The following is a 12,011-nucleotide window of genomic DNA, read 5'->3' as shown; positions in this document are numbered from 1 at the left end:
CACAACAAATAAATTGTGAAGTAGAAAATGAGCTAGTCTAGTGAATAACAATCGAAATAATAACGACATGGATCTTTACTCGAAAGAGTCTTTTAACAATACAGACACCGCCACATCCAGGGTAGTAGTGAATATACCTTTGATGATCTCACCAATGCGAAAATAAGATCACTCAATTTCAAACAAAGACAAATTTTCAATGTTATACATTATTGGGCTACAACTTTCATTAAAAATGACTTTAAAAGCGCCAAAAAGAAAGTTCGTTTTACTTATAACAGGTGGTGGCAGATGTGGAAAACGAAATTTAATTAAAACTCTCTATCATTCCATTACAATGTTGTTAATGCATGGCGGTGCATGTCCAGATAAGCGGAGAATTTTAGTATTAGGACCAACAGGTGTTTCTGCTATTTATATAGATGAGACTTCGATACACTCAGGCTGAGACATTCCGTGTCATGGTAAATTAGTCGGTGTATTACTAAGAAACAAATATATACAGTTTAACATCATTATTGATAAAGTTTCAATAAATTGTATGCAAATTGTGTATGGTATCAAGCAAATTACTTTTTTAAATACATCAACGTTTATTAGAAATATTTTTATGCCGACTAGATTTACCATTCACTGGCATATACGTTATGATCTGTTATTTGTATCAAATGCCTCCAGTAAAAGCTAAACCAGTTTTAGCATTTGATGAAATTAGTTCACTGTTTATTCCATTTATCTCTCCTCTAGTGTATATTAACATCTTATTGTAACGATATCTATTATTTTTGTAATTATTGTAATTAACATATTCTTCATTGACATTTGTAAGTATAACCTTTAAACTTTTAATATTTTAGTATATATATGTATCTAGCTTATGTAAACATTGTAACCCGATGAAGATAATCAGAATTGTCGAAACATGTCGTTAAAATTAAAAAAAATGTTTTATTTTTAAAAATTGATATCTCATGCAACAGTAGATCCTCCATATCCAAAATGCTCTACATATGTTTGCCGAAAGTAACCCTGCAAAATTACAGAATGAAACAATGCCCAATAGCTTAGTACATCTTTGTATTTCTATGGATGTTCTTGATGTATTACCTAAAAATTGCAGAAACGCAGATATAGTAGAAGCATGAAATTGGAGGCAATCTGAGGTCTTGCATTGTTGATATAACTAAAGATTGGAGCAAGGGTTATGATTACATTTTATGCAGATACTTCAGATAGGAAGATAAATGGTCAACTTGACACTGTGAAATATTTAATAAAACATAATGTTACTACATTATTTTTGAAGTTAGGTGAGATCAAAGCAGGGTTTAAAGCTAGTAATTTATGTAGAATAACAAAAAAAAAAAAAAAAATCAGTGGATTACAACTAATAAACAAGGAACCCAAATTTACATAAAAATTAACAAATTTAGGCCTTCACCATCATTATAAAGAACTTAATTTCATTAGTGTTCGCCTGGGCGTGCACTGCCCATAAAGTAAAAGGACTCAGTTTAAGCAATGGTGTTGTCAGCTTTGAATTGGAAAAGCAAAGTCATTTTTATCAAGCACAAATGTATGTTCAATTAGTAACCAATATTACTAACTTGTTTTGTAATATGCCAATATTCCTCTTGTTCGTTTAAAGTTAACAAACATGCTACCATAGAATATGAGAGGTTGTGAAAGGACAGTGTTTTTGACACTCATAGATTTATTGTTACTGATGATGATGGTGTCACCATTCCGTTACTGAATATACGATCTTTAAAAAGCCATGCTAGTAGAAAATTTTGTCTTATGGGAAATGATGTTTTATGTCTCCAGAAACTCAACTAAATATCAATAGAAATACTATGGAAATTAAAATTATTTCTAAATGATACACAAATGCGCAAAAATATCTTAGTCTTGTCATTTGTCTGCTAGACTGTACGACATTGACGTCACACAAGAAACTTCCAGGAAGACTGCTTTTGCTTTACTGTAGTCCAAGCTCCTCTATTTCAACTTTTTAAAATAACCTAAGGAAAATGGTTTATTCAAATACACGTATTGATATTATTTCGGGTGATTTTGATTTAGATATTTCCAGTAATCATAACAATATCCTTAATAATATATTTCTCCAGCTACAAGCTTATATCAGCGGATCATTAATTAACCATGATTGACGCTTGTGTGAGTGACTATGTGAGTTCACGGTACTAAAATCACGGGTCACTTGTTTATGGCTCATGCATCGTGTCTCCAAAGCGTGGCGTTACGCTAAAATTTACTAAGATAAAAAAAAACACGCAAATCAGGGGGTTACTATTTAAACATTTAATTCTTTTTTCTTATTAATTTAAAAAATAAAACTCTCTTTTCTTATTTTATTAAAACTAATTTTTTTGTTATTTTTAAACCGATTATGAATGCAATTCGAATCGAAAATGTAAAGAACAAACTGTTGTTGTTGAACGAAGTTGGTGTTGTTAGTTAGAAATATTTCTTAAAAATAAAAATGTAAGATGATATAACATTACAAAGAGAATTGATTGAAAATGTATTAAATAATTGTATACGCTTCCAATTTTATGAAGCGAAGTTTAGTATTCGAAGTAAAAAACTGAGCTAGCAAGCTACCTACTGTAAAAGCGAAAGAAAAGCAGCTGTGTTGTTTAGATTATTTAGTAGAGAAATACAGTGTACAACGATTTTTAAGGCGTTTAACTTTCAAAGCTAAACTTTCCCTTAAATAAGAAGTTAAATTACGTTGTGTCTTGAGCCAGAAAATATTTTCTTTAAGCACTTTTTTGTAAGAATATACTCTGAACAATGGGTCAGAAGGTAAGAATATCCTAAAATATGTTCAACCTCGATTGTTTGTTTTAAATATAAAAAAATGCCAATAGCTATAGCAACATATAGCAAGCTTTATTTAATTAAGGCATCATATATTTTCAGGTCATGAGGATAGTACTTGTCAAGAAAGTTAAGAACTTTTTTTTTGTAAGAATATACTCTAAACAATTGGTCAGAAGTTAAGAAAATCCTAAGAATATGTCTAAGCCTGACTGTTTGTTCTAAATATGAACATTTGTATGATACACAAAATTGATTTGAAGTTTACTTTTTATTGTATATCAAAAAAACCCTGAACTTTCTATCCAAGCCGTTACATGTAGTAGAAATTGACATTGGCTATAGTAACTTATATCAGGCTTTATTTTATCAAGGCAATATATATTTTCAGGCCATAGTCATGCTAAGAAAATATTAAGAATACTGAGGATAGGATTTTTCAAGAAAGTTAAGATAATGAAGGCTAAAACGAAAAAAACAACAAAATACTATTCTTATAAAATACAGCGTGTATATCCTAGAGAAGAATTTTTACAATATGATCGTTTCAAATATTATTCGATTCTTAAATTCGAAAACGCTGCATTGTTATCATGCACGGCAAGTTTGCGCATTGGTAGGGTTGCTGTATGCAATAGACTAAATAGCTAATTTGGTATGATCGTTACAAACTGTACATTGTGGAAATTTTGCAATAACCTTTTTTGTGTGACTTAACGATTTTCCTTAATGTCTGGTATACTATCATCCCTAGTGTACTTCTGACATGGCAAAACAAGTATATAGTTTTAGCAGATTTAACTTTTTACATAACCGTTGTTAGACACCTTCGATTTTGTTAGACCTTTTGGATTTTTATTTTATTTTTGTTGTGTTCACATTTGTTTCGCAACCGCTAGAAACCACGTGATAGAAAATAAGCAGTATGATTCGCTCAAATACATACTTTCGAACAAGGCGGCATTCGAATAGAAAGTTTCCTTGGTGTAAAAACAAATAAACATAAAAATCTCTCGACAAAGTTCTCGACAACAGGCGAACTAAAGAAGCGGATAAAAAATGTCTTTTTTCGACGATCTCTTGGTCATAAAAAGGGCAGATATTAAGAGCAAGGAAAGTCAAAGTGAAGAAGTGGAGTGGATTAAAAAAGCATATAATTTGGAACAGGGTTAACATCGACACACAAAACAACAACAAAAGAACGGTCCCATCGTCTTCAAAAAAATGCAAAAAGTGATTCAGAGAAAGAAAGCCACAAGAAGTTACTTCGGAAGTAAAGAGTGGAGCTTGAAGTAGCAAAGTTAGAAGTAGAAAATGCATGCTAGAGTTTAAAGTGGATTGGAATTCAGAAAAAGTAAGAACTTTGATATATTTAGACGTTCTGTTTTTATGTCGCTGTTTTACGTGTTACTTTTTTTATGTTGTAGTACACTTAAAATTGTCAAGGAGAATCGCATTCTCCAAAAAAACCCATTAAAGTTCCAAATTCTTAAAGTTTTAAATTTTATCGTGTTTATTTTTGAAAAAAAGCTAGGTATATTTGTTTACACTTTTTTTGCATAATTAATGACCCCTGGTGCGTAACTAATGTATTTGTCCTAAAATTGAAAATGCTACATAAAGCTGTTAGCTGGGTAACAAACTAATTTGCTTCTTTGGTTTGTTGAACTCACTGTTATCATTTTTACATTATTATTGTTTCTCTTAAAATGTGTTTTACTAAGCATAAATAGCTAGCTATAGACCCGGCTAAGTCTCCCCAGTTTAATTATATATAACTGGGTGTCTTAGCTACTATTAGCTGCTAGGTAATGTTAGCTTTAACGCTCCATCCCATAGCTTAGCTAGCTGTAACCTATGAGTTATGTTGTTTTTCCTCTTTTTTAGCTATATATACCTACCTTAATAGTCAAAACTCTGTTCTCTTTTGAGCACGAATTATGATGAATAAGCTGGTTACAAAATTTTTTAAAGACTTCCTAAACCTTTAGGATGTGACACTTTTTTATGCCCATAGAGAATAATTTTTCACATTTCCTGTAAACTTTACAAGGGGAACACAATATGACAAGTGGAACGAATTTTATAGAATTTAAACTGTGTGTTAAGTTATTTTTTATTGTTTTGTTTCCAACATCCTGTTGTACTTTTGTCAGCCTACCGTAATGCTTCGAATAAACCCCTTGGGCGTTTATTAAATTTTTTGACATTTTTGAGGGGCGTCTATTCGATGGGGGCGTTTAAAAGAGGGGGGCGTTTATTAAATTTTTTACACTTCATCTCTTTTGCAGTTTTTAAGGATACCTACCTATGATATATATCTTCACAACAGAAAATAAAATATATTCACATGCTCTAAAGAATGAACTTCAAAAGGGAAAAACTAAATTTCCAACCTTAAACCTAAGATTTAGGAAAAAAATATTATTATTAAAGTATTATCGCTTCGAATAAACGCCCCTTATGACGGGGTTTACAGGGGTTTTTGACGTTTTATCGAAAATTTACGTGGGTTTATGACTTTGGGTTAAAAAACTTATGAGGGGATGGTATGGTTGTCAATTTATATTGTTCGTGTTGCAAAATGCTATTTTTTGAAATTTTGTGTAAACTTTTGTGGAAATAGACCACATGCAATATATATAATGAAAGAAAAAAGTTCTGTACAATCGGACTTCACTGTAAGCTGTTGCCTGATGTCTTTATAGTTCGTATTATAAACTATTGTTGGGGATGTCATGTGATGTCATTTTCGCTGAAAGAAATTTCCATGGTTTGACGTTTTTGTTTTTGTTAAGAACTCTACAAAATTTTGTAGGGATAAATGTTTGCTGATGATAAAAAAATTTCTTAATGTTGTGACTGAACTGTTTTTGTTTTTTATATTTTGTAATCTAATGGGCGAGGACTGTATGCACTAAAATGACTGTTTTTTCTAAATTTTGATGTGTTTCATAATTTTTTTGTTGAAGATTAATGGTAATGTCAATTTGGGTAAGTTTCCCAAACCTGGGTTCCTGAATCCGTTTCGGAAGTAACGGGTTGATGAACTCATCAAAAAAACCTTCAAACCCCAACATCTCTGCAACCGTTTGTCAAAGGTACATTGATCCTATACATTTTCTTAATCAGCGTTTCAAGATGTATACAATTAAGGCATTTCATATATAAAATTCTGAAAAAATTTTTTTGTGTTTTTGCGGGACGTCAGAAAAATTTTCAAACCCTTAAATCTCCATAGGCGTTTGTCGAAAACATTTGTTCCTATACATTATTTTGATCAGTTTCAACGTCTACACATTACAGGCAAAGAATAAACTCAATTTCGCCCATTTTTTTTTTTTTGATCTGCGCTGCTGAAATGAGCAAAAAATCTAAAACAACCTATTATTTTATTGCACCTCTAAGTGGATTTTACCACGGGCTTTAACGACTAGTATCTTAATAAACTACTACATTTGCTAAAAATGTTCTATTGGATCAACTGTATGTAATATCAGTTTTTCCGATCACGACGCTGTAAAATTCAAAACTTTACCAAAATAGTTTTTTTATACAATTCTATTTATTCTTATGTACATGTACATGTTCATTAAAATTAAATTTCTTTACATTTAATTTCATAAATATTTTTTTTATTATGTCCAATTCTCCTGGAAAATCACGACCTTCATCTTCGAAGGCATGGTCCACACACTTAAAATCATAGTCTACCCCTACGAAGTCATGGTCGTCTTCAGCAGGTGATTGGTCAATCTTCACCGAATTGATCATTGAGTAGATCTTCACCTTATAAAAGGAAACTTTATGGTACGTTTTTTCGTAATCAAACCTGTGCACGTTCACTAAAATTCACTACCTGATACAACATTCCTGACTAACTGTAAATTTCCTAATTTTTCTGACGAAGAGTCAATATCTATTGGTGAATATGTTCATTTATTGGATGGAGGTTGCCGAAAAGTTATTTATTTTGGTGAAACAAGCAGTCAGAAAATAAATATTTTGAATGCACTGTTTTTGAGCGAATGTTGAGCAAAGTCTAAAAGAATTTAGGGACTTAATGAACAAACTCAAAGAGTATACATTATGTAAATTGACTGACTTGAAAGTTGTTCAGACTAGAGGGAAATGTTGTATACAACAATGTCAACTAAGTAGTCAATATAAATGATCAGAATGTTGATAACATTAAACCAAAACATGTGAAAGAAAAAGATGCCCACGAAGTTTTGGAAGGGAGTTTTATTTCCATCCACATTCCATCCCAGGCAGTGGTTTACGCGTATAACCGGTTTTCTGCAACTGTTGAAGTTAAGTCAGATGTTACTAATTCTCTTCATGTGACCGGATGGGAAACCACGCCCAAAACTGCATTTACCTTTAAAAAATGTTAACAATATCAAACAGGAATTAAAGGCTGATGCTGCTCTCATAGTTTTACAGGACACAGTCTTTAACAATATTAAATTAGGCATGAAACTAAAATGTCACCAGTCATCATAAAGATATCCAATCCTAATGTTTTACCTACGAAAGTGAAGAATAAAAGTTTGGTTAGTGATGATGTGGTAATAAAAGATGAATCTTAAATTGTGTTTAGAAACAAAACTATTTCGGTTTATAATCAAGTGGTTTATTATTGACTCCTTGTTGTTAGCATTTTACTCTTTGTTGTGTTTCTTCAGTTGGTTATTATTTCCTGATATTAAGACATTTTAAACGTTCAATTTTTTATTTTGCATTCTTGTTGTGTTGTGTGTGTGTGTCTTCCCTATTTTTACTTCAAAGTGAAGCTCTGTAAACAACATTTTTAAAATTAGAACTACTGATCTAAAAAAATTAGCTTTGAGTATGTTTCTAACAAATAGTAATTATCGGTGTAAATCCTTAAAAAAAGACTGGGATAAACAAGACAATAGATTTGTTGCATCTCTTAACCCTTGGAGGAAAGAATACGGAAGGAGAAACAACTCTTTTAATTCTATTGAAACACTGCGTGAGGTTCTAGCAGGTGTCTGTATAGAAACTTAATTTGAAATTTTGGCGGTTGTGTGACTAAATTATTCGTGAATAACAATTCGCAACTATGATTGGTTATAAAAACAATTAGATAATTTGATGATGAATTTGATAATATTATCAAAACAAGAAGCCATATTGAAATCGGTAAAATTTCTTTTGTTTTTATGTTAGCATAATTAGCGAAGAAGCATATGCTCGACACTTTTGTAAACAAAAAGAAAAAGTTTATATCTCGTTTTAAAACGACGTTCTGTTATAAGAAGTTATTTCTTTAGTTAGAATAAACATTAATCCAGCACACATTTTGTCGGCACTCGTCCGGCGCATATCTATCTATATTGTTTTTCATGATCAAAGTGGTATACTCAAGCCTACAAAAATAGGTTAATATCATTGTTAAACGCTTATTTCCAAACGTATTGTTGAAGTTTTTAACAGCAATGTTTACCGACTTATATTAGGCACACTTTCCATACAATAATCACGTGCCTGCAGCGTGTTACAGTCAGATTTCAATAGAAAAAAGTTAGCCCCTATTAAAGGAGAATATGGAATTTGATCATTTTTTTGCGAAAAAGACTCGGTCGAGCACCTCACGCACTGATTCTTTTGAAATTAAAAACAATAGAAAATTCAATACATTTAAAGCGTACAGAAATGAAGTTGTTTCTCCTTCCGTATTCTTTCCTCCAAGCTTAACCCTAACTTTGGATTTACACTAAACTTTTCATGATTACAAATTGTTAGAAAAACTGTTGTTTTATTTTCAAAGAAAAAATATTGTACATATTTATATTTAACAGTATTTTGTTCTGTTAATTAATATGCTTTCTTGACTGGAAAAGGGTAATAATATAGATTAAAAATATCGATTGAATTTACCTGTGTACAAATTTATGACCAAATGCTAACCATTCTTTTTCTACCAGGACCTAAATTTATTTAAAACAAACAGGGTTTAAAATGTGAAATAATAAATTTTATTTCCACTGTTAAAAAACCTGATTTACTTAATTAAAATGAAGGTGATAAAAATATTTTCGTGTTTTCTTTCTGACTATTCTCTCAGTTTCCTTGAAAACATTTAGAAACATCTGTATAAAGACCCCTCCATTAATTTTCTTGTTGCTGCAACAATTGACTCAGTCTTAGACCTACTTGGAATCCATGAATTGTACGATAGTATGCATCTAAGAGTATTTCTGAAAGGGAGCATGTTTGCGCAGTGCGATCCCATCCGTCAGAACAGTGAACAAGAACACTACGTTTTTCGAAATATACAGCCTAAAAGTAAAGAAAACTCAATACAGAAAAAAAATAATTCTTTTGTGCGAGCTTCATCCTTCTCTGATGGTAAACATATGAAAACATCAGAAAATTAAAGTAGAACGTATCAACTTATAACTTATGTTACAACTTATGTGTTATTACATGAGAAAAGCGGCGCTGCTAACTTTCTTAGATGCATTGAAAGTGGTTACCTTTGCAATAAATAAAGACGTGTCCATAACAGCTTTTATATGCTTTAACCATCCTGAGTCTTCCAGACCGCGTAAATATGTTGACATTGTCAATTCCTTTGTAGGCACGTCAAAAACTGGAAGGAATGAAATATGTATTAATATCAAAAATGCTCAATTTAATACGCTATTTGTCGCTTTTGATCATAAAGGGGTGTATAACTCAAGTTTTTCTCTAGTTCTGATATAGCGCGATTGCTTAAATTTCCATCTTGTTAGAAAGTAGTGAAAAAAAATCTTAGATCAGTCTGCAATAATAAGAAGCTGTAGATCATACATACTTTGATAAAAAATAATATATACAGATACCGCGTCTTATTAATTAAGAAGCCTCTTCAGAACAGCATCATTTGTGATATATACCGAAATCTGCCAATTTGATTGCCACCATTTTACACATTTGATACTTCATTAACGGGACATTAAGCAACAATAAAGCAAAAATAAAGATCAAATATATTTACCTTCAATCATTTTTTGTAAACTTTGCCGCATCACATGAATATTCTCAATGCCGATAAAATGGAAGTCAACGTTTTCATAGTTTGCTACATTTTCGTATCCTTTACCTGCAGCTCTATTCGCCATTGCGTTTATCTAAATGTCAAAATGTTAGCATTCTTTTTAATCACAAAGAAAACAGTTGAGATTATAAAAAAATAAATACCTTTGGTCTAGTGTCCACAATATACATTCGTGAAGAGCCAGGTGTGGAGGTAATAATAGCTTGCAGTAACTGTTCATCTTCGGTACATCTGTTGTTCAATCCAGCCATTGGTTGAGCACATCTGCAAATGGCTGTCTAAAACAAAAATTTGACGCCTGTATGTTTCTTACCGATATACCGCATAACAGCTTAAACAAATGCATTCTACCTCAGTAGCCTTGCAATAATATGATAAAGCAGGCAGGCGACCTTTACTTCGAAACTGTGCGCTTTTGGTTATGACGTCATTTGAAACGGATGTTGGTAAGTACAGATCACGTGGATAAGTTCCACACAACTGAAAAGAAATATTTATTTTGACGCATTTAATGCTTCCGTCAGAGCAGTTTTCTGTTATTATAGAGATTATCTTACTTTATATTCATTATTCAATTTGGTGAGCATCCATAAATGTTGCGGCACTTCCATGCGACGAAATTCAGTTTGTGCATCATAAAGGGACCATCCCGCAATTTTGGTTAATTCTTCTGGCGCATGGTAATGAAAGGCAAACAAGTCTTCGATTTTCACTATAAAAATTATTACTTTAATTAGCTTTCCATTTTTTCAAATTTAATTTCAACTTAAACTTTAACTAAAAATAGTAATTTTTAGTTAAAATATTTTTTAAAATTTCACAGAAACTGTGCTAAAGTACAATCGTGGTCAAAAAACATAAAAGGACTTGATTTATCAAGCCTTTTCAAGGAAGTTATTGTTTCGACATGAGTGGCTCATATTTTTTTTTTTTTTGTAAATTTTTCTCGAAAAACATGCCGAAAAAATTGGCTGCGTGTGTGTAATAGCGTAATTCAATTTTGAATGTACAGGTCATATATTTACTTACAATTTCAAAAGCTTCCTTAAAAATACAGGAATTTAACTACGTTTTTCTTTTATAAAGGTGCTTCACCATTAGTCATTTCACCAGTTAATTAAACTGTATTTCAATTGGCTATGACTTAGCACTATAATATCTAACAAAACTGTTCATTGCTGATTTTTGTCGACTACATGTTTGTTCACTATTCCCATGCAGACAAAAACAGCAATTAATTCTGTACCAGAAAAATTCTCCTATTAGGATATTTTATTTTATATTATTCATTATCTATGTGAAAACCAGTGATTAAAGAGCCGAAATATATGATATGCCCCATCCTAGGTTCTTACAGTATTGATTGGTAACCTTATTCTTGCTTTAAAAATACCAAAGCAGACTGGTAATCATCTATAAAAGTCCATAGCCTTTACTAGAAATATGACAGAACATCCACAAGGGACTGCTCTACTGCACAAACCCTTCAGGTACACCCTCTTACTTTTTCTGTAATATTGTTTTGAAAATGTCCAAAAAGTAATGTTTTTGTCTTGGTGGAGGAAAGTGATCCCAAATATATGATAAGCTTCAACCTTCAAGCTGTTATAGTACTTATGTGGAATCTTTGCTAATCAAAGCAGATGTGTGCTCTCTATGTTATAATGCCCGTATACGTCAGTCACGCAAAATGTTACCACAGTAGTGAGATACACAAAATGTGGTAAATAAAGGATTGGCAAACCCATGGATTTATCCACGGGCCAATAACGACTAGTTTTCTATAAAAGTCAGCAAGTCTTATACTAGAAATACGACATTATAATGGAGCACTCACCCTCTAGGTAGACCGTATTTACCATACATTTTATGAAAGCCCGATGGTTAGCCTACTTTTTGGCGCTGACAGAAAATTGTCCCATTATGTGTGGTACTTAACCCTTCTTACAACACGGACTAGTTAATATTTTATCAATAAATTTTATAACATTGGCATATCGTAAAAAACAGAAATTGCCACATATCATTTTGTCACATTGAACATGTTAATTTTCATTTTGCATGGCAACAAGGCACTGTTAAACTCCTTCAGACC

The 12,011-nt window shown here is 31.7% G+C and overlaps 1 protein-coding gene and 1 long non-coding RNA gene across 2 annotated transcripts in view; one reads left to right on the top strand and one right to left on the bottom strand.

Annotated features, from left to right (window-relative positions):
* Window positions 1-12,011, bottom strand: part of LOC130655588 (myotubularin-related protein 6-like) — a 33,845-nt gene that overhangs the window by 9,018 nt on the left and 12,816 nt on the right. Inside the window, exons 4-10 of the mRNA XM_057458353.1 lie at window positions 10,474-10,628; window positions 10,268-10,396; window positions 10,060-10,194; window positions 9,857-9,989; window positions 9,354-9,469; window positions 9,031-9,156; window positions 8,755-8,804 (exon numbers count right to left, since the gene is read on the bottom strand). Coding sequence (XP_057314336.1) covers window positions 8,755-8,804; window positions 9,031-9,156; window positions 9,354-9,469; window positions 9,857-9,989; window positions 10,060-10,194; window positions 10,268-10,396; window positions 10,474-10,628 — 844 coding nt within the window. The remainder of the gene's footprint in view (window positions 1-8,754; window positions 8,805-9,030; window positions 9,157-9,353; window positions 9,470-9,856; window positions 9,990-10,059; window positions 10,195-10,267; window positions 10,397-10,473; window positions 10,629-12,011) is intronic.
* On the top strand, window positions 4,208-8,753 carry LOC130655590 (uncharacterized). Its single transcript, XR_008984696.1, has 2 exons — window positions 4,208-6,657; window positions 6,758-8,753. It is a non-coding gene; the product is annotated as an uncharacterized LOC130655590 (long non-coding RNA).

This window comes from Hydractinia symbiolongicarpus, chromosome 8 (genome assembly GCF_029227915.1).
Source record: "Hydractinia symbiolongicarpus strain clone_291-10 chromosome 8, HSymV2.1, whole genome shotgun sequence".
Lineage (NCBI taxonomy): Eukaryota > Metazoa > Cnidaria > Hydrozoa > Anthoathecata > Hydractiniidae > Hydractinia > Hydractinia symbiolongicarpus.
Note: the sequence above shows the minus strand (reverse complement) of the source record. Positions and strands in the feature narration are given on the sequence as shown.